This window comes from Sminthopsis crassicaudata, chromosome 3 (genome assembly GCF_048593235.1).
Source record: "Sminthopsis crassicaudata isolate SCR6 chromosome 3, ASM4859323v1, whole genome shotgun sequence".
Taxonomy (NCBI): Eukaryota; Metazoa; Chordata; class Mammalia; order Dasyuromorphia; family Dasyuridae; genus Sminthopsis; species Sminthopsis crassicaudata.
Window position 1 is genome coordinate 131156391 of NC_133619.1, and position 24349 is coordinate 131180739.

The following is a 24349-nucleotide window of genomic DNA, read 5'->3' on the forward strand; positions in this document are numbered from 1 at the left end:
CATCACCTAATAATCCTTAAAATAAACCACAGTTTATAGTGATTTGAATTGCTTTCATTTTTGAATGAAAAATGGCCTAAAATTCAAATTAATAACATAAACATAATTAAACCATTAGCACATTTAAAGATTCCTATCATATTGTCATAAGACAAGCATACAAACAAAACAAATAGCTTTTTCTGAAAGAACTAGCAGGGAACCTGATGTGGAAACCATCAAATACCTTATAGATACTTCCCTTGTCCCTTGGACTTTTCCTCACTCCCAACAAATTTGCTGAGACCTCTACCCAAATAGGAAAACATTTGTTAACAAAATTGCATGATCCAAAACCAAACACACTATCTTGGAATCACCAATGTGATTTTAAATTTATATTTTAAAATACAACAATTCTATCTAGACATATATCCAATACATAGCTTTCTATCTTTTTTTTTTTTTTTTTAGGGGATAAAATGTTACTGTTTAATCAACTTTTCTAGCTACCTGCTTTATAAACATATACAATAGCTAAAGGATAAATTTCTATAGCAACTACTTAAATTCTAAGATATTCTTAGCTACATCAACAGTACAGCTATTCCTTTAAAGCAACTGAACTAAACAAGATATCTCAGTCTTCTTCCCTTTTACATTCTGCACAACTGGAATCTCTTTTGCTTTGATGAATTGAAGAGTGATTCAACTGGAAGCAACGTATTTCACACACTGCATGTGACAAGGCAGTTATACAGGCTCTTTAAAGTAAAAAACAAACAAACAAAAAAAAAAAACCTAACAAAACAAACAAACAAATCCCACAAGAGACTAAGCAAATGTAAACAAAAGTAGGGAGACTGCATGTATTATATATCTTGCAAATAGAATATATATTATGACAGAGATACTTTACCAAATGAATAAAATATTGGCAGTCTAAATAATAAATGTTCTATATAGTCAGTCATTGGATATATTTGAGCATTATTCATTCTGCTTCTCTGCATGTGTTTTTCATACATTGTCTTATTATAACACTCTGGCAATGCTAATCTTATCAGAATCAATATCTAGTTAATTTTGTTTCAATGCCTTTGAATGTCTATAATTCATAAATTGCTGCAATTCATAAATCTTTGTTGTCCTAATTTAAATACACTATCCTTCTTAGACACAATCCTGGCAAAGACAACCCAAGTTTTAAATGACCATTATTTTACTGTCTCTCAAAGAATAAACATAAAGAATAACTTATCTTTAAGATGTACTATATCTGTCATAATGAGCAGCATATGTATGATCTGTAAACTGAATACACCCTTTCTAGATGCTTTTATTTTGTTAAAATGATGTAGCTACTCTCTATCCATCATTTTGTAAATGATAGGTATTTTAATAGTTTATCAAAAACAAATGCAGAAATGAATAAAACATATTAATAATCTATTATTTCCTCACCTGAGTTCTTAAAGTATATGGGACCACACATAGACTAGAATAAATTTATGCTATACAATGAAATAAAGAAGAGGAAAATTCATATTCTTTTATAAACACTTTACAAATTGAAAACCTATGTAAAAATCTAGGCTATTTGTTTTTTAGAAACAAATATTTTTCACTTAATAATACTTGTTATTGAAGTAATGCTACATTTTGCTAGTGTCCTCTTTCTTATTTTGTTTTCATTTTTCTTGACTTTAAATTATTGCAAAAACCAAAATAGGATCTAATACTAATCTAAGGAAGCCTGTTCGACATTCACTTGAAAGGCCTAATGATCCCCAAAAGAAAAATCCATGACCTTTGTTGCTAGTAGAATAATCCCACTCACATTGAATGTGCTATCAAAATGAACAATTTATAATCAAAATCAAAGCAGAAAATGAGAAATGGTTTGGGAAATAATTGTATTTAATATTAGAATTTTTATTATAAAAGTACTATATAAACTAAATAACCTGCGAACATCACATTTCTGTGAAATGATACTCCTTTAGAAAATGAGTTTTAGAAGAATCTTCTATCCTTAAGATTTCAGAGGTCCTTTTCTATTCGGTTTAGATTTCTGTCACTTATTTCTCCTCCATGTCTGTGATCTTCGATTTCTTATAGCACTTCTCAAAGGTGGGCATGTACTGTAATGCAGACCCATTTTGTATTTGAAGTTTTGTTAGTCCCTGATGTACAAAAAGACTTTTCCTTGAGCACTTCAATGCTTTCCCTGTTAATTAAGGGGCCACTACCAGAAAGCCAAATGATGTAAGAGAAAACCTCTTTAACGTGGATGATCAGAGTTAAGATGTGTGTTTTCTTTACCAATTTTCTAGGTGCAGTTATGAGGGGGAAGGGATTCCCTTCACTAATTAGTTTTACCATTTCCAGCAGCTGTTAAAGTCAAATCGCCAGTAGCATCTCAACTGCCAGTCATTAGGGCTGCTGTGTTTCAGCAAGGAGTGCTGACCAATGAAATCTCCACTCTGTTTAATGAGACCGATCTAGGCAGAGTCAATTAAATCAAATTTCCACTAACATCCCTAATATATCTGCAGTGTGTGCAGCACTAGCAGAAGCAACAGCGAGGGAGTTCCAGCATTAATAAAGGGATTCACTGCCGCATTGGGGGGGTGGGGGGGAGAGAGAAGGTGCGGGATTGGGAATATGGTGAAAGATGGGAAACTAAATGATTTAAACTTCACGTGGAAGTAACGAAGACACCAAGGGTCGGTATTAATAACGAAGATTAGAGAACCTGCCTTAATGTAGCAAGAGAAGGGATCCTCCCCCTTCCCTTCCATCCCCCATCCCTGCCAAAACATACCATAGCAGCCACTTGCAAAAATGAAGCTAGAAAAATATAAGGACCCAGAGTTGAAAACATTTTCACTTTAATACTGAAAAAATATGCCATTATAAAATCCTCGGATAGAATTAGTAAGTTTCACGTGCTTCCTCGATTCTGTTTTTTCTCCTTAATAGTAAGATTTACACCAGCACAGAATTGCTACCATTAAGATTGCAGCCTAAGCACTAGAGTGACATTAATTGGTCATGCTTAACTGCCTTGGAATTAATTTTTTGAATGTTTACACTTATACCATAATAGAAATCAAAGGTACTAATTTTACATTCAGATGGAAGGCATTATTGGATACTTATAGAAAAATAGCAAAACAAACAAACAAACAAAAAAAAAAAAATACCAAAGTAACCCCGGAAAACCTTTCCAAAGAAAGTAAAATTTTTAACTCATAAAATGAACTGATGACTATCCATGCAAATGTCTTAAATAAAATCTTTACATTATTTTTCACAGTAAATGTACCTTTCTGTACTGCCTATCATCACAAAAAAATGGCAAAATGGCACTTTTAGATTATACTGTATTTTGTTTATAGAAAGTTTGATACGATGGGACTTATCAGGTAAGAGGGTGGATGGTGTGAATTAGACGCTGTCTCCGGTTGAGTGGGAGGGGGAGCGTCCCTGGGGTGCGTTGTATCCATGCGAGCCATGCAGCACTTTTTGTTCGGAATCCGAGTCATTTATTTACATTACATTCATGCCTTCGTGCAACTTCCCGTCCCTGAAGTGTCAGCAGGGAGGCCATCGTGTCCCCCTCCTCACGGGGCTAATCCACAGGGGAAAAAATAGATATCTATCTATATATATATATATAGACGTAGGTATATTTATACATATATATATATATAGGACAATAACAATCGCTCGCCCTATAAGAGTTTGGCCAAGTCTGTCTTCTGCCCTCCTTTTAGTCTCCAAGGCTCACTAAGGGCATAATCAGATGTAAGAAGCGCTGCCCCAGCTTGGCTGCTTCTCAAAAGGGATTTTAGAGCTAGCGAGCTGGCTTCGGTTCCCCTTGTTATGCCACAGTCTTTGCATTGTTTGGCTTTCCCAAAAGAGAGCTGAGAGGCCAGAACTCTCTCCTCCTAGGGTGGTTGATTGATTGATTGATTGATGCCGATCACGCTTTGGCGTGGGCGAGCAGACAAAGCACAGGAATCAAGATTTCTTTAACCTCAGGGTTGCAATAGCTGTGAAACTTGTGGAAATGCTCCCGCCTCCCCTCCCCCACCCGTTGCCCTGGGTTTTTAGTCTGATAGGGAGTGAGAGCCACAGTCATAAACTCTATGGGCTCCATCTGCATTGTAAGGTCCGTTGTGCCAGTAAGAAGAATCACAGACAGTCTGTAAGGAATTGATTTCAGATGCAGATGAGTTGGCATCCCTTCTCTTTGACCGCTTTCGGTTCCTCAGGATAAACACGAGCATGCCAACCACTGTGAAGGCAGAGGTGACAAACACCAGCAGGAGTCCCGGGACCAGCACCGAAATAGAGACCCTGCTGGTCTCTAGGTAGGAATTGGAATGAGTCCCTGTTTCCGCCAACCCAGTGCTGTTTTTACTGTGTGAAGTTAACGTAGGCGAGATCTTTGCATACAGCTGGGGGCACATCACGTCATTGGAGAGGAACATAAAATCTGCTTTAAAGAAGTCTTCCGGAGACTCACACTTCAGATCACTCATGATCACCTCGGGACCCAGGCGCTCTGCCCATTGTTTGAAAGGCACAATTGTGCAAGAGCACTCCCAGGGGTTGCCATGCAGATCTATCTGTATGATGGAGGTTAACTGATCCAATACCCCCGCTACTGGGAGGTACAGGAAATAGTTATTGTGGAGACTTAGCTTAGAAAGAGAGACTCCCGCAAACACGTCGACAGGCAGGGATCTCAGCAAGTTGTTGTTGAGAATGAGTATCCTCAATTTGGGCATAGCATTGAAGGTACCTGGGAGGATCAGCTGGATCTCGTTAAACTCCACATTCAGGTACTCAAGGTTCAGCAGCCCAGTGAATTTCTCTCGGGACAGGGTATCCAGGTAGTTGCTATCCATATATAGCCATCTTAGGTCCAAAAGGTTCTTGAAGGTGTTGTTCTCCACCGTTGCAATATTATTGTTTCCTAGATCCAACAGATTCAGGTTCCGATAATCCAGAAAGTGAGCTTTCCTAATGGTGTGAATCTTGTTATCTCTCAAAAACAGCTCTTGTACATTGGAGGGCTTGGGCTTCAAATCTGCCAGACTGCTCACGTTTCGATCATTGCAATTCACCTTTAGTCCCGAATCTGGGATCTGGTCGCAGCTGCATATCTCCGGACAGGTCATACTTCTGCCTGGAGGTTTGTTTTTGGCATTGATTGCTGATACCGCCGCAGTAGGTCTGATTTTGATTTGCCAGTTCACTGGAATCTTTGTACCTCCATTTGGAGCAGCCCCTGGAGTGGCAGGATCTTCTTGGCCGTTAATCTTAAAGGGAGTTGGAATGGGGCCAGGAGCACAGGTCTCTTCCTGGGCAGGGGGTGCTGCAAGACTAGAATCCACTCGGTTTTTCAAAGGGCACAAATCTTGTTCTGAGGTCTCATTAAGATCTTTCCCTTGCAGTCTAGTGGGGGCTTCACAGACTACACGTCCAATAAGTGCGTTTTTGGGTATGTTTTCTAGCCATTCCTTCAGAGACAACAGATCACAAGTGCAGTCCCAGGGGTTATCCTCTAAAAGGATTTCAGCAATGCCTGGGATCTGCTCCAAGACCTCCTCATAAGGCAATGTTTTAAGTCTATTTCCCCGAAGGTCGAGGTGGGTGATGGGAACATATTGGAACACATTGGCAGGTAAGGTGCTGATGAGGTTGTCATTTAAAATGAGTACCTCCAGCTTGTTTAAATCCCGAAATGCTCCCGGGTCAATATCTCGTAATAAATTAAAATCAGCCTGGAGGTATTCCAGATCATCCAATCCCAGGAAAGTCTGTTCTCGAAAAGATTTAATCTTGTTGTTGTTGATATGGAGTCTCTTCACCAGCTGCAGTCCCAGAAAAGCCCCGGGAACAATTTCATGCAAGCCGTTGTTTTCCATGTGCAAACTAACCGCATTATAAAAGTTAGCGAACTCATTAGGAAAAAGTCGCGTGAGGGAATTTCCATGCAGAAATAAATGGTAAAACTGGGAAGTTGGGGCAGTGAAATGCTGCAGACTTGTAAAACCCTTTTTCTCACAGTCTACGTGCAGATCCCCTTCTATCTCGTTGCAGGAACAAATCTTCTCTTTGCAAACGTCCCCTGTAATGTTTCCAGCGGCAAAACAAAGAGACGTCTCCAGCAACAGAATCCAAAGCAGCATTTTTAAACTGAGCAATTCATCCCCGATCTCATCACAAAGTAACAACAATCATCCTGTTTGTCACAGACACAGTTCAAGTTCATTTACCACTTCAATGTCCGAACCCAAGGAAGAAGAAGAAAAAAACGAGCTTTCGTTTTTGTTTTTGTTTTGTTTTTTGGGGGGGGGTGGATTTTTTCCTCTCTCCTCCCCCCCCACACTGCAACAGTCCAGACGCCAGTCAATAATTAAATCCGCAAACTATCCAGGCACGTAGTGCAAGGCACGCAAAAATAAAAATTTTAAAAGTAGAAAAATCCCCCTCCCTCCCCTTTTAAACCACCAAAAGAAAAAAAAAAAAAAAAAAAAACACAAAAAAACGTAACTGTCGAATTTCTGCTAGTTGTCTTCACTAATCTGAATAGTAATAATACTAGGAATTAGAAGCAAGTGCATGTTAGACACAAGCAGGGAGAGTGCAGCGTAGTACAGGCGAAGTGCCTGTGCATGGCTATGCAACGAACTGACCTTGCCTTTTCTGTTACAAAGCAGGGTTTCCGGCTGCTGATGCTGCTGCTGATGCTGTAGCTGCTGCTGCAGCGGCTCCTGCTGCTGTTGCTCTCAGCCTAGGAGTCCCCTCTGGGTGCTGTCCAGTTCCCCTTGGTGCTGAAATCACGCCCCAGCCTAAGGAATAGCTGCTGAGCCAATGGCGCTGCAAAATTTCCGCAATCTCTGCGTTTTGTGGTTGTCCATCCTTCCCCCTCTTCTTGTGTTCTATTCTTTTTTGGGGGTTCCACTCTTTTCTCCTTAACTAACGTTTCTTTCCTTCCCTTGTTTCGCTTCTCTTTCTTCTGCTCTTTCTGAATTACTCAGAAGAGGGGGATGGGGAGAGAAGAAGGGAAAAAGAGCGAGAGTGGGGAGGGGAAACAGAGAGTTACTAAGAAGCTCTGCTCGTTCCAGCCTGGTGCACTCTGAAAGATCTGACACCCTCTGCTGATCTGCAGTAGCAAAAATCCATCTGCTGAGGGAAAGCTGGAGAAAAAAAAAAAAATCAATCTACGTACAGGGCAAGCGTTAAAAATGTTGGCATTAAAGATTGTCGATCTATATAGACGCTTATCCTAAATAGATTGTTTAATTCTTTTTTGGTTACTGGAAAGTTTACCCTTTCCTTCCTGCCTCCACCCTACCTATCCCCTAAACACCCACCACCCACCCAAGGACTGACGTTTGGAAAGAAGCGCTTTTATAATTTTTATTTCCCAATGGCTTGAATAAAATTAGTGTCAGGGTGTCAAGCGAATAGCAATTTCAGGTAATTATGCTGCACGCCATTTTCATCGTTGCTTTAAATGCAATTTTTCTTTCCTGCAGTAGTGCAATGTTTCCTTCTACTTTTTTTGTTTGTTTGTTTTTCGAAGCATTTTCTTTGGAACGTTAAATCATCATTGCATTGAATTACAGATTACAAATATACACATACATGTATGTATGCATATATAACCTTAGGGAGGGGGAAGGAGGATTTGGTTGTATAATAATTTATTCAGGCTACTAATTGCTCCTACTTTGTAGTGGTTTCAATGGTTTGACTATATAAACGATTTTTTTTTCTACTCATATTCTCCTAACGTTTTTTAAATGACTGTGATTGAAAATGCAATGCATTTTTCTGCATTTAATTTCAGATCAAATAGATGGCATTGGGGGCAGGGAAAGAAGAGAAAGGGGAGTCATTTTAGGATTACTCATGATTTGAAAAAAAAAAAAGTTTCTTCATCATTCTGAAGGTTTTCCAAATGCTGGGAATCAAATAAGCAGTTTCATCTTGTGTGGTGCAGGCAAAATCCAAGTTACAAATGCAAAAAACAAAAACAAAAACAAAAACAAACAAACAAAAAAAAAAAAAAACCCTGAACTAAGACAACTGAAAACTAAGCTCATTTGGTTCACTTATTTGAGTGCATATATCCAGAACAGGAACTCTGATTATCCAGTTCAAAGAAGTATCAATTTTATCTAACTGAGCCTATATAATGCCACATTCAGTGAAGGATGGACAAAAAGGACTTGAGAGTTCATACTAGAAATATGATTTACTGCCATCAGTTTAAAACCTTAAGGAATCTGCAGTCTCACAATCCAAATTATGGCATTTCTTCTTAATTTTTGGAATTTCCAAACGTTCTCCTCTTCCCCAACTTAATTCTGTGATGTTCAATTTATATTTTAGGGGGAAAAAAAGATAATATACAAATTCTGAATTATATTGGCATCATTTTTCTTTGCTTAAAAGATCACATATTTTGGAAAATATGCATTTGAAAAGACTAGATGGCAAAAAGGTTGGATAAAAAGAAATCTTAAAAAGGAAAATTAGTGAGAAGTAAAGGATGTATCATTTAAATAGAATCTAATATTTCATTTGACAAGAAGATATGATGTATATAACAAACAAACAAAAAATGAAGGTACTATTCTAAATTCAGTATGAGTAACAGAAAAGACAGTGCACCAATCAGGAGTTTTGTCTCCCTTCCTTTCTGAGTTTGGAAGACTTAGAAGTCAGGATAAATAAGGGAACATTTTATCTTCCTTTATCAGTCATAAATGTGGAAAATCTCAGAGAATATGGACTCCCTAAAATAAAAGGCCTATACTTTTGTTTTGAATAATGAGAAAATTTGTTTAAGTTTAAAGCTCTTTTTAAAATATTATATAGAGAATAATGAACACTTATAATGCATGAAACAATATTATCAATATTTTAATCTTAAATGGATAATATTATTCTACTTGAATAAGAGATTTGTCTAAGAAGCATATTTTAAAATCTGATTCTTAAAGGAGAGATGAGAAGATTGAGATATCATTGGAATCAGAAATCCATAAATATTCATATTTAATTAAATGATATAGTTAAATTTTTTATTCCTTTATTCCTATTTATATCTTCTCAAAATGTCAATCCTCTGCAAACTCCAAGAACTCCAGTCAGTGACCAATGTTCATCTGAGGATATATTTTCCTAACTAGTTCAGAATGTATCCATTTTCCCCAAATACTGATAGATAATATCCTTGAACTCTTAGAAAAGCAACAAGAAAAGAAAAACAGATAATCAAGTAATAAAGCCATAGAGATAATTAAATTAAAGTTCAGAAAAATAATGTTAAAATATGAGTTTAATAAAACATATTTCATAATGGGCTAATTAAAACTGACTATAATATTTAAGTAATTATTTTCAGATGAACAAAATATTTAATTCACTAACTCAATCAATATAATGTATTCATGGATATTTTTCAAAAAAGTAAATGCAAAAAATTAATTACAATAATTATAATTACAATAACAATAAATTAGAGATTTCTATATGATACCTGATACCTAAACATTTCAGCATGTCTTTAAAGAAGCATGTATAATTATGAACAGCTTAAGTGGATTCTATTTTATCTATTTGAGCTTAATCATGAAATCCTACAGTTGCTTAGTTTCTCAAAACTCTCTGATCTTTGAGGCTATAGACAGAGGACATGCCAGATAATGGAAATAGATAATATTTATTTAGAGATGAACTCTCATTTTAGCACTTTGGTGCGAAAGATTCTAAATGTATCATAGAATGATCACAATTTGTAAGTTGTGTTAAATCATAATCAAAACTCAAGAGATGTTTATATATCTTTAACAATGTAAAATCAAGTTGACAAAAAGGAATGATAATGATAAGAGAGAAGTTATTAAAGGGAGCCCTTGATCAAACCTATTATTTTATAGAAAAAGAGGCTTCATCTGGAGCAAAGAAACACCATCTTTTATAAATTACAGATGTAACTATTGATACCTCGAAAAGAGACCAAATAATCATTCTTATATGTTTTCAGTAAGGGGGCATGATGGTTTCCATTGATTTTGGCTATCTCAAAAAAGAAATGATTGGATGAGTCTCACAAGGATTTATTCTTTTCACAGGAACTGAACTTTGTCCCAACCATAAAGAGAGTGATAGAAAACTCTTAGCCTTTTGGAAAGTTTAACATGAAAAAAAAAATCTTCAGGGGACAGACAAGAGCTAACTAAAGTAGGCCTCTGATCTTGGGAGTGAGGTGTTAGTGGTACAAAGCACGGCAGTGAATCTTTTTTTCCTTATACGGGCTTCAAGAATTTACTAAGTGCTATTTTGTGTCAGGAAATTATATCCTAAACATTATACATACAATCTTGTTTATATACTTAATTTGTAGTATCAATAACATCAAGGCTTAGTGTGTCATTTAGGAAGATATATATTGATATCACTAGTGTCATTGTTATTGAATACTTCCCAAAGAAAATGTAAAAAAAAAAAATCCTCACTGATAGAAAGAACCTAAGAATGTTTCTGTTTATAGCTTTAAAAAATTAACTAAATCAAAAGCTTGAAATCTTACAATGTCTACTTTAAGAAATCCATAGCAATATTAAAGTTGACCTTACTTGGAGATACTTACATGAACTGATGCTTATTGAAATGAGCAGGACCAGGAAATCATTGTATACTTCAACAACAATACTATATGATGATCAGTTCTGATGGATATGGCCATTTTTAACAATGAGATGAACCAAATCAGTTCCAATAGAGCAGTAATGAACTGAAACAGCTACACCCAGCAAAAGAACTCTCTCTAGGAGATGATTATGAACCACTACATAGAATTTCTAATCCCTCTAATTTTGTCCACCTGCATTTTGGATTTCCTTCACTGGCTAATTGTCCAATTCTTTTTGTACAGCAAAACAACTCTTTGGTTTTATATATATATATATTGTATTTAATTTACTCTAATATATTGAACATGTATTGGTCAACCTGCCATCTGGGGGGGGGGGGAGGAGGGGAAAAATTAGACCAAAAGGTTTGGCAATTGTCAATGTTGTAAAATTACCCATGCATATATCTGGTAAATAAAAACTATTAAAATAATAAAAAAAAAAGTTGGCCCTATATGTTCCTATAGTTGACCTGATGTCTTGGGTTAGAGAAAGAACCTGGGTTGAATATTTCACAGGAAATTGATGCAAGCAAAGCTGATATGAACATGAAATTTATTATGTTGTTTGCAGCATGCAGGCAAAAAACATAATAAATACAAACTACATAACAATACAGATAGACAAATTCTGGACAGATGCAAAGAAATTCAGCTAGTAATAGGGGACCTGTAGAATAGGAAAGATGTCTATGAGAGTGCATATACAGAATGTGACCTGATCATAGAAGTTTTCTGTTTTAAAAATGGGTGTAGTTGAAAATAAATGATTATTCTAGAAAGAGTATTTTTAATTAGAGCCCAATGTAGTAGAGAAATTCTCTAAGTCACTTACCCATACCAGTCTCAAGTGGGGAAGTAATTCCTTACTGGGAGCAGAAATTGCTTAAGCACTTAAATTGGCAATGGGAGACCTTGTTTTGGACCTTCTGGATGCAATCATCCAGGAGTACCATTCAATTAGAGAGTTGCAGTCCTTAAATTACTTAATACAGGTCAGAATGGGTCACAAAAATGTAAAAGTGCAAACTGTCAATCGTTGCTTATGTGTATCATAAGCATTGGGAACACTCAATATAAGTGACTGTAAATTGAAATACTATCATGGGAACTACAATATCAAAATATATTTCAAAAATAATTATTATTGTACCATCCTAAATAAATAAAAGGATTGATAAGATTTATATTGCCAAGATGTGAATTACTTTTAAGACATATATTCTGGAAAAGAACTATATTTGGACAATTATCTAATCCAATAAATTTGAGAAGCGGTTATATTATTTATGTTTAGAAAAATTTACTTTCAATGGTCTCAAACTTTATAGAATTGTAAAGGCCATTTTAAAACATTAATACTGTCTTAGTAATAGTAAATGTTAACTAATTGTGGAATCTAAGAAGATTTAAAGAATTGAGATTATGACTGAAAAAAAAACGTGAATTTAATTTATATTATATATGTATACATACATACATACAAATATGTATGTTATTTATATATCCTCAAAAGACTTCTATTATGGATTGGTGAAATGGAAAATTGGTTATCCTTGGACTTATGGAATTAAATGAAGAGATAAGGATCTGTAATTAGGACATTTTAGTATCCTAAAAGTGTCTTTTAAAAATAATTTAAAAATCTAATGAAAACTTTATTTATTGACATAAATTTATTTACATAAATGCATATATTTATTTATTTACATAAATTTATTTACATAAATTTACATAAAATTCAGTGTCACATTCAAACACACACACACATACATACACACATTATGGAGTATGGTTTAATAATACAAAGTATTTTCCCAGAAAAAAAAAAATCTAAGTATGTAAAGCCTCATAAAGAGTAGACTTGCCACTTGGTGATGACTTTTTTATGAAATAATAAAAAAATGGAAATATATTTCCTTAAACCTATCTGGCCTGCTCTGTTTCTGAAATGATAGTAGCAATGACTAGAAAAAGGATGAAATCACAGTTTGTATTCAAACATATACTTAATTTATCTACTGACTTTCTAAATGTAAGATCTTGGTCCAGTTTCCAGCCGGTAAATATACTGTTGTGTCAGTCTTAATGTTATTTGTAAAAGCAAAACCAGAAGAAAAAAGAAAGTTACATTTAACTGAAAGAATGGTTCACAAGTATTTCTTTCTGGAATACAAAAAAACAGAATTTTGATGAAACAGACTTTTGTCAATCCTCAAAGATAAAAGGAATATTTTTTTGATAAATTTGATTGTATATGCTTAAATATAATTAAAGATAGGAAATTAGTCTTACTTTCACAATACTTTATCTAAGAATTGTTTTTTTTTCCTCTTTCATTTAGGTAACAATTAGTACATTAATCTAACATCTTAGAAGTAGATGTCTTTCAGAGAACAAAAAATATATATATAAATTCTGATAATTAAATTGGAAGATAATTAAAGTTGAACCAATTGAACCAATCTGAGTTTAAGTCAATTTAAGACTATTAGATATTTGTTAATCTTCTACTTCAGTACTGAAAACATAATGGATGGTCTATAAATAGCTGTATTTTTCTAATAGGTTCAAAAACATATAATCTAGTTAGGAAAATTTACATTCTTCTTTATTTTCCCCTGAGGCAATTGGAGTTAAGTGATTTGGCCAAGGTCACACAGCTAGGAAGTGTTAAGTGTCTGAGGACAGATTATAACTCAGGTCCTCCTGACTTCAGGACTGTTGCTCTATCCACTGTGCCACCTAGCTGCCCCAAATTCACACTCTTAATAGTATCATATGGTTAATTATTATATTTCAAGATTCTAATAGTTTAAGGAGTTCAGATAATGGAGTACTTAAAAGAAAAGTAAAAATTGGTATACTTGTGTATAGGGTCAATATGATTGCTGTGTTAGTCTCATAGATAAACTTCTATGTTAATGTATTCTCTCTTTATATATAAGTATAATGGGGCTTATCTGTGTATGCATAGAACTCCTTGGAGGCATGCTGTATCTTGCAACAAAATGGGTGGAGATAATGTCCCTTTATTGGCTAAAATAGGTTGCTTCTTTAAAACTGGACCAGCTAGGACACATGTCTTTCTAGTTAATGATTTTTTTTCCTCCGAGCTTCTTTCTATTGTGTCTAGAAAGTAAAAGTCATAGGCAAAACACAGGCACCATTAATTAAATCAAAGTAAGAGTAAGGACTTCTTTACTGGTCTTTCTCTCTTTTACTCTGATTCTCATAAATGGACCCAAAGTACTTATTTCTGTTCTGTGTCATGTGTTACATTTGATTTCTCGTAAATATAGAAATTCACTCAGGGGAATATTTCTATATTTGTGATTATACTTTGAAAGTAAATATTTCTTTGTAAAAACTAGTCCAACTATTAGGGGACTAATATCAGTGAAGTGAGACCTCTGAAGTAGCAGCAGTGCTGGAGGCTTCTGAACCTCTCAGGGACATACTTAGAAGATGATACAGTCAATGCCCCTCTGTCCAAAGTATCCAAGAAAAATAAGAATTGTGTTCAGGCCATGGAAGAGCTCAAAAGGGATTTTAAAAATCAAGTCAAAGAGATAGAAGAAAAATTAGGAAAAGTAATGAGAATGATGCAAAAGAAGATTAAAAAAAAAAACTGAGCAGAAGAATGCTTTAAATAGCAAAATTGGTCAATTGGGAAAGAAGGCACAAGAGTTCACCAAGGAAAATAATTCATTAAAAATTAGAATCGAGCAAATTGAAGCTAATGAGTTTATGAGAAATCAATATACAATAAAGCAAAACCAAAAAAAAGAAAAAAAATCAAAAAATGTGAAATATCTTATTGGAAAAACAGCTGATCTTGAAAATAGATCAAAGAGAGAATTTTAAAATTATTGGTCTTTCTGAAAGGTATAATTAAAAAAAAAAAAGCTTGAAAAAAGCTTTAAAAGTGGAGGGGAAGCAGGGACAGAGAGAGTTAATAAGTGAATCTTATTCTTATCAGAATTGGATCAAAGAAGAAATAACATAGGTATATAGAAATCTATCTTATTCTGTAGGAAAATAAGTACAGAATGTGTTATGGGAAGGAGAGGAGGGTGATAAAAGAGAGGACATATTGGGGGAGGGAGTGATCAGTAAAAAAAAAAAAAAAAAATGAGGAAGGACAGGGTGAAAGGACAAAAAGAATAAATGGTAAAGATACCATTAGCAATAATAATTATTTCTCTGATTGGGCCTTGTTAAGTCTAAACTAGCTCTCTGGAGTTCTCAGGATCAGCCAGAGTCAAGTTAAGTAAAAGTCCTTGATCTTTAGGAGGAGAAGTTAAAGAAACAGGCAAATTGCCAGGAGTTTTGAGAAAGATCTCTTCTTGATTTTGGAGTCCAGAATCTCCACCTTTCTCCTCCTTATCCTGCAGTCAACTGAGTCTCTGGCCTCTGCCACCCGACCCCTAAACCTTATCTTAATATCATACATTGAGCCAGCACCAATGGTGAGAAGGGCCATTTTGCCAAACATATGCTGAGTCATTGTCTTATAGGGAATAGGTAATTAGCCTTAAGTGCTTAGATGTCTGACTCAAGCATACATTTTAATAGTTTCAGCCTTTTACAGGGCCTCATTTCTCTATTTTTTTTCTTTTTTTTTATTATAACTTTTTATTGACAGGGCATATACATGGTTAATTTTTCAATATTGTCCCTTGCAATCACTTCTGTTCCAATTTTTCCTTTCCTTTCCTCCACCTCCTCCCCTAGGTGGCAGGCAATCTCATACATATTAAACATGTTAAAGCATATTTTAATTATAATATATGTGTACATATTTGTAGAGTTCTCTTGTTGCAAAAGAAAAATTGGACTCAGAAAGGTAAAAATAACCTGGAAAGAAAAACAAAAATGCAAGTAGTCCACATTCATATCCCATTGTTCTTTATCTGGCTGTAGCTGGTTCTGTTCAATTGATCAATTGGAACTGAATTGGATCTTCTCATTGCTGAAGATATCCACTCTCATCAGAATTTATCCTCATATAGGATTGTTGTTGAATGATCTGGTTCTGCTCATTTCACTTAGCATCAGTTCATGTAAGTCTCTCTAAGACACTCTGTATTCATCCTGATGGTCATTTCTTACAGAACAATAATATTCCATAACATTCATATACCACAATTTACCACGCCATTCTCCAATTGATGGGCTTCCATTCAATTTCCAGTTTCTAGCCCCTACAAAAAGGGCTGCCACAAACATTTTGGCACAAAAGGGTCTCTTTCCCTTCTTTAATATCTCTTTAGGATGTAAGTCCAATAGTAACACTGCTGGATCAAAGGATATGCACAGTTTGATAACTTTGTGAGCATAGTTCCAAATTGCTTTCCACAATGGTTGGATCCGTTCATAACTCCAACAATAATGTGTCAGTGTCCAAGTTTTCCTGCATCCCCTCCAACATTTGCCATTATCTTTTCCTATCATCTGAGTCAATCTGGGAGGTATAAAGTGGTATCTCAGAGTTGTTTTAATTTGCATTTCTCTAATCAATAGTGATTTGGGACACCATTTCATATGAATAGTAATAGGTTTAATTTCATCATCTGAAAATTGTCTGTTCATATCCTTTGAGCATTTATCAATTTGAGAATGGCTTGATTTCTTATAAATTTGAATCAATTCTCTATGTATTGTGGAAATGAGGCCTTTATCAGAACCTTTAATTGTAAAAATGTTTTCCCAGTTTATTGCTTCCCTTCTAATCTTATTTGAATTAGTTTTGTTTGAACAAAAACTTTTTAACTTGATATAATCAAAATTTTCTATTTTGTGATCAATAATGATCTCTAGTTATTCTTTGGTCATAAATTCCTTCCTCCTCCACAAGTCTGAGAGATAAACTATCCTATTTTCTTCTAATTTATTTATAATCTGTTCTTTATGCCTAAATCATGAACCCATTTTGATCTTATCTTGGTATACAGTATTGAGTGTGAATTTTTATCCAAAAAGTTGGTATCTTTGGGTTTGTTAAAAACTAAATTGCTATAATTATTGACTATTTTGTCCTAATCTAACTGATTCCACTGATCAACTAGTCTATTTCTTAGCCAATACCAAATAGTTTTGGTGACCACTGCTTTATAATAAAGTTTTAGATACAATACAGCTAGGCTGCCTTCATTTGATTTTTTTTTTATTAGTTCCCTTGAAATTCTTGACTTTTTGTTCTTCCATATGAATTTTGTTGCTATTTTTTTCTAGGTCATTAAAATAGTTTCTTGGAAGTTTGATTGGTTTAGCACTAAATAAATAAATAGATTAGGTAATACTGTCATCTTTATTATATTCACTCGGCCCATCCAAGAGCACTTAATATTTTTTCCATTTGTTTAGATCTGACTTTATTTGTGAAGAAACAGTTTAGTAGTTTTGCTCATATACTCCATGACTTTCCTTTGGCAGATAGATTCCCAAATATTTTATACTATCGACAGTTATTTTGAATAGACTTTCTCTTTGTAGTTATTGCTGTTACATTTTGTTGATGATATATAAAAATGCTAAGAGTTTATGTGGATTTATTTTGTATCCTGTAACTTGCTCAAGTTGGGGAATATTTCTAATAGTAGACTTTCTGGGGTTTTCTAAGTATATCAACATATCATCTGCAAATTACCTACTCTAATTCCTTTAATCTCTTTCACAAGTCTTATTGCTGAAGCTAGCATTTCTAATACAATATTGAATAGTAATAGTGATAGTGGAGAATCTTGTTTCATTCCTGATCTTATTGGGAATGGTTCCAGTGTATCCCCATTACATATGATGCTTCCTGATAGTTTTAAAAAAGATGCTATTGACTATTTTAAGGAAAAGTCCATTTATTCTTATACTCTCAAGGGTTTTTAAGAGGAATGGATGTTGGATCTTATCAAATGCTTTTTCTGCATCTATTGAGGTAATCATAGGACTTTTGTTAATTTGGTTACTGATATAGTCAATTATGCTAATAGTTTTCCTATTATTGAACCAGCCCTTCATTCCTGGTATAAAACCTTCTTGTATTATCCTAAGGATGGTTTTCTGTAATCTCTTTGCTAATATTTTATTTAAGATTTTTGCATCAATATTCATTAGAGAGATTGGTCTATAATTTTCTTTCTCTGTTTTCAACCTACCTAGTTTAGGTATCAGTGTCATGTCTGTGTCAAAAAAGGAATTTGGTAGGACTCTTTAAATCCCTATTTTTTTCAAATAGTTTCTATAGCACTGGAGTTAATTGTTCTTTACATGTTTGGCAGAAGTCACATGTGAATCCATCTGGTCCAGGGAGATTTTTTCTTAGGGAGTTGATTAATAGCTTGTTCTATTTATTTTTCAAAAATGGGACTGTTTAAAAACTAATGCAAACAAGATTAGAAGGGAAGCAACAAACTGAGAAAACATTTTTACAATTAAAGGTTCTGATAAAGGCCTCATTTCCAGAGAATTGACTCTAATTTATAAGTAATCAAATCATTCTCCAATTAATAAATGGTCAAAAGATATGAACAGACAATTTTCAGATGATGAAATTGAAACTATTTCCATTCATATGAAAGAATGTTCCAAATCACTAATGATCAGAGAAATGCAAATCAAGACAGCTCTGAGATACCACTACATACCTGTCAGATTGGCTAAGATGACAGGAAAAATTAATGATGAATGTTGGTGGGAATGTGGGAAAACTGTGACACTGATGCATTATTAGTGGAGTTGTGAAAAAATCCAACCATTCTGGAGAGTAATCTGGAATTATTCCCAAAAGTTATCAACCTGTGTATACCCTTTGATCCAGTAGTGCTACTATTGAGCTTATATCCCAAAGAAATACTAAAGAAGGGAAAGGGACCTCTACGTGCCAAAATGTTTGTGGCAGTTCTTTTTGGGCTAGAAACTAACTGGAAAATGAATGAATGCCCATCAATTGGAGAATGGCTGGGTAAATTGTGGTATATGAATGTTATGGAATATTATTGTTCTGTAAGAAATAACCAGCAGGATGCATACAGAGAGGCTTGGAGAGATTTAGGTGAACTGATGCTAAAGGAAATGAGCAGAACCAAGAGATCATTATACACTTAAACAACAATATTGTATGAGGATGTATTCTGATAGCAGTAGATATCTTTGACAAAGAGAAGATCTAATTCACTTCCAATTGATCAATGAAGGACAGAATCAGTTACACCAGAGAAGGAACACTGTGAAATGAGCATAAACTGTTTGCATTTTTTTCTTCCCAGGTTATTTTTACCTTCTGAATCAAATTCTTCCTGTGCAACAAGAAATTCGGTTCTGCACACATATATTATATCTAGGATACACTATAACACATTGCCTGCCATCTAGGGAAAGGGATGGAGGGAGACAAGGGAAAAATTGGAACAGAAGTCAGTGCAAGAGATAATGTTGTAAAAAATTACTCATGGGGGCAGCTAGGTGGCACAGGGATTAGAGCACCAGCCTCGAAGTCAGGAAGACCTGAGTTCAAATTTGATCTCAGACACTTAACACTTCCTAGCTGTGTGACCCTGGGCAAGTCACTTAACTCCAATTGCCTAAGTAAAAAAATAAATAAAAAAACAAACAAACAAACAAACAAACAAACAAACAAACAAATAAATAAATAAATAAATAAATAATTGTCCACGCATATGTACTTTAAAAAGTTATAATTATAAAATAAAAATAAATAAAATTTAAATTAAAAAAAATAAAAATTTTAATTAAAAAAAATAAAATTGCACTGTTTAAACTTTTTACATCTTCCTTCTGTTAATCTGGGCAAGCTATATTTTGGAAGGTATTCATCCATTTCATTTAAGTTATCAAATTTTTTGAAACAAAGTAGGGCTAAGTAACTCCTAATTATTGCTTTAATTTCCCCTTCATTAGGGTCAAGTTCTCACTTTTCATTTTTAAGAATAACAATTTGATTTTCCTCTTTCCTTTTTCTAATCAAATTTGCCAAGGGTTTATCTATTTTGTTGTTTTTTTTCATAAAATCAACTCAGTTTTATTTATTAATTCAGTAGTTTTTTTGACTTTCAATTTTATTATTCTCTCCTTTTATTTTTAGAATTTCATGTTTAGTGATTGACTGGGTGGTTTTAATTCGCTCCTTTTCTAGCTTTTCCACAAAAGTGAAAGAAAACAGATCTCTCGCCCAAATGAAAACAAAAATCCTCAAGAAAAAATAAATGAAAACAAAGAGAGAGAAAAATAGAGAATGTTTCAGTTTGTATTCAGACACAATCAGTTCCTTCTTTGGATTTGAGAAAATTGCTATTATTTATATACAGTACATTTCGCTTTGCTTAAGTTCATGGAGGATTTTCTAGGATATTTTTTCCCTGAGATTATCTGGCTCATCATTTCCAATAGAAGAATAATATTCCATCACAAATACATACCATAGTTTATTGGGCTGTAATTGATAGGCATCCCCTCAATTTCCAATTTTTTGTCCTGAGAAGAGAGGTGCTATTAACATTTTGTACACATAGGTCATTTTCCTTTTTTTTTTTTTTTAATCTCTTTTGTTGTTCATGCCTAATAGTGGTTTTATTAAGTCAGGATATTCATGAATTTATAGGTCTTTGAGCACAGATCATATCTTTTGATCATTTATCATTTGGGGCATGGGGCATGGCTCATATTTTTTGTAAATTTCTCTAAGTTCTCTCTATGTTTGAGAAATGATGCCCTAAAGGACACCTATTGTATCTGAGGAAAAGAAGGGAGGGGGATGAACATAATATGTATCTTACTTTCATCAAAACTGGCTTAAAGAGAAAAAAATATTAGACATATTCTATTTATGGAGAAAATTCTCCCACCTCATTGAAAATTGGGAGGGGAAAAGGGAAAAGGCAAAGAGTAGCTAAATAGAAGGGAATACATAAATTGTGAGAAAAAGGGGCAAGAAAAAGTGGGGGGGGCAGGGATCCTAAAGAAAGAGGCAAGTGGTGCTCACAAGTTTAATACTTGGGAAGGGGGAAGGAGGAAGGAAATCAGAAAAAGTATAATCTGGGATTAACAAGATAGCAGGAAATCCAGAATTAGTGATTTTAACCATAAATGTGAATGGGGTAAACTCCCCCATAAAGCGGAGGTAGATAGCAGATTAGATTAAAAGAAAAAAATCCTACAATATGTTGTTTACAGGAAACTCACTTTAAGCAGGGTGATATATACAGAGCAAAGCTAAAAGACTGGAACAGAATCTACTATGAAGTTATAATTTAAAACTGTGTGAACTAGGAAAATTGTTGTATTTGGAGTCAAGGAACGTTAGTTTGAATACTGACTCTGCTGGTATTTATACTATCCTAGCATAGAGCTACTTAAACTTCCACTTGTAACCCATTTTTGCCTAACTGATTTTTACCAGCCCACATCTAGAATTAGAGTCAAGTTATTTCTGAAATCATTGGTGCATGTGCAGTGCAAAATATGCATGTTGTGTGTTCAGCATCAAAGCTGCAGTTAAGTTTCATGATGCAACAAAGACAAATGCTGCTAAGAACATTTCAGATTCATTATACATTTAATTTTGAATTTTGGTTAGTGGATTCAGAAAACTTAATGCTGTCAATATTTTGTGACACCTACATTCAGTTAATCAATCTCATGTGGGGTCATGGCCCCCAGTTTAAGATGCTTTGCTCTAGCAGAATGACTGTAAGAAAGTGATAATATCTCTGCTTTATCTCATGAGAGTGTAAATTGTGATAATTGGGTCAATATCTTTCACCTGAGTTTCTTTCCTTTTAAATATATGACCTTATGATCTAATCATATCTAATCTGCCTGTAAAAGAAATTCATTGTTTTAAAATAACAGCATTTATTACTTGTTTTAAATTTTCATTTGATTTCTTTTGAATATGGTAGTATTAGGAAGAATATTATATGGCTTTTTTTTACTTGCTTGTTTGTTTTGTTTTTCCCTAAGAACTGAGTGTGATATAAACAGATAAAAAATTTCTTTTTCCAATAACCATGTATTATAGTTGATTAAAATCCAGTGCTAATGTTCTCAGACATCAAAATAAGTGCAATTTCCCATACAAGATGAGATAGTTAGCTGTCTTCCAATTACCTAGAATATATAATATTGACTTCTGGGGGAGCTATCTGATATAGAAAGTATGTGGACAATCAATCCATCACAATTTCTAGACATCAGAGAAGGTCAGTATTATTAAAGGTGGAACATATATCTTTTGATTTTGAAGTTGTTCTTTTTCTTTGTTTGTTTTCCTCCATTTCAAGAATATATGCTTTTATTGTTATGATTGTTAACTTTTTATTACCATAGATTTTAAACACAATATGGTCAGGACAATTTAATGAATTAATGTTGCAGAATCAATCAGTAAAATGTTATCACACAGACAATTATATGATGATGAAACTATCTGTACTTACCTGGTATTCAGTCAATATAGACACAATCTATCTCAGAGTCTGTATTTGATTTCATGCTTGTTTGATAATAATAGAGTTGATGTTGATTTCTTGTCAATAGTCCTTTGACTGTCCATCAAATGTGTTGATTTACATTCAGTCTCAATGATTCTTTCTCTGGATGTGGATGATATTTTCCATCCAAAATTTATTGGCATTGCCTTGGATCACTGAATTGCTGAGAAGAATCAAGTGTGTCATAATTGATCATTGCAAAATCTTGCTGTTCTTGTGCACAATATTTTCCTGGTTCTGCTTCTTTCCCTCAGAATCAGTTCATGTAAATCTTTCAAAGACTTTGTAACATCAGCCTATTCATCATTTTTAGAGAGCAATAATATTCCATTATTTTCATAGACTGTAACTTATTCAGCCATTTCCCAATCGATAGGAGTCTAGTTATTTTCCAATTCTTTGCCACCACAAAGAAAGTTGCTCAAATATTTTTGCACATGTAGGTTTTTTCCCTTTTTATGATTTCTTTGGGATACAAATTCAGTACTGGCACTGTTGGATGAAAAGATATGCACAGTTTGATAGCCCTTTGAAAATTGTTCCAAATTGCTCTTCAGAATGGTTGGATCATTTCATATACCAACCATGCATAAGAGTTTTCAGGTTAGATATTTTTTCTAAGGCATATATGAGACAGAGAAAAGTTTGTGTCACTTTAGTTCTTTCTATAATATGTGTGTTGGAAACATTGCCACAGTTTTTCCCCCCCATTTCTTGCAGGTGGATTAATTAGCATTTAAACAACCTGCTATAAGTGAAGCACTGTGTACCAAACTTGAGACTATTAAATTTCTCATGACACGAAAAAGCTTGATAGAGCTTGAGACTAGACTTAAACTAAATGTTTGAATTGTTGCGGATTAAAGAATAGGATAGAAGGTATGGGTCAAAGTAACAGCAGATAGATAGATAGATAGATAGATAGATAGATAGATAGATAGATAGATGATAGATGTTTTGATTTTTTTCCTCCCAACATGATTAATAAGGAAATATGTAAAAAAGTACATGTATAAGCACAAATTATTATGTGTTTTTTTTTTTTTTTGTTAAAAGATATTTAATCTGAATTACCCAAGAAAAGAATAAAAAATAATTTAAAATTTGTGTAAGGTTGTTTACAGTGTTCCACTGGTAGTCTAGTGTTGGCATGGTTTATATGATGACTTAAGTACCAAACTAGCAGTAAGCTAAACAAATGAAGAAATAAATAATTAAAAAATAAAGATAATGATAATAAAAAAGTTTGTCATACCTGATTTTTGAATCTAAAATGTGGCTTACTTAGTCAAGTCTGTGATGCAGAAGTACCCTTTAAGAAAAACATACCTAATTCTGGTGTGAACAAAGAATATTGCACCCAGAATTTTGAGTGAAAAAGTTTTCAATCTGATGGAACTTGGCTAGTTGATGTTCTTGGGAAGATTACATCTACTAGTGAAATGTTACCATCTCTTACTAAAAATGAAATTGTTCTCTGTTTGTCTATTCTAGCTACTAAGCGTAGGTTGACTATTCTCCTGGTTCAGAAGCCAGTGGATCAGGAAATGAGATGTGAGATATCCAACACAAATACAAAAGGCAAATAGTGAACTACTTAAACCCAGAACAAGGTGGGACTTGGCAATGGCCACACAGCACAGGAAGGAAGTCAGCAGGAATGTCCCAGGATAGAAAAAAGGTGCTGTATTCTACAGAGGAAGCTTGGTACAAGATCCTCATTGCACTGAAAGCAGACATCAACCTTTAAAAATGAGCAAAATAGAGAAAAGATCTATTCTATATCTAAATCTACCCTATCATTCTAATCAATCTTGACAGGTGTGTAGTGGTATCTCAGAGTTGTCTTACTTTGCATTTCTCTGATTAATAATGACTTGAGGCATCTTTTCATATGGTTAGAAATAGTTTCAATTTCTTTGTCTGAGAATTGTCTTTTCTTATGCTTTGACCATTTATCAATAGGAGAATGGCTTGATTTATAATAAATCAGAGTCAATTCTCTATATATTTTGGAAATGAGGCCTTCATCAGAACTTCTGACTGTAAAAATGTTTTCCCAGTTTATTGCATCCCTTCTAATCTTGTCTGCATTAGTTTTATTTCTACAAAACTTTTCAATTTCATATAATTA

At 34.1% G+C, this 24349-nt stretch overlaps 1 protein-coding gene across 1 annotated transcript; it reads right to left on the reverse strand.

Moving 5' to 3' along the window:
• Positions 1–2859: 2859 nt before the first annotated feature.
• SLITRK1 (SLIT and NTRK like family member 1) lies at positions 2860–6503 on the reverse strand. The gene has a single exon (XM_074299340.1). It carries the CDS (start codon positions 6186–6188, stop codon positions 4098–4100), a length of 2091 nt encoding a protein of 696 aa, XP_074155441.1. The 5' UTR covers positions 6189–6503; the 3' UTR covers positions 2860–4097.
• Between the last annotated feature and the right edge of the window lie 17846 nt (positions 6504–24349).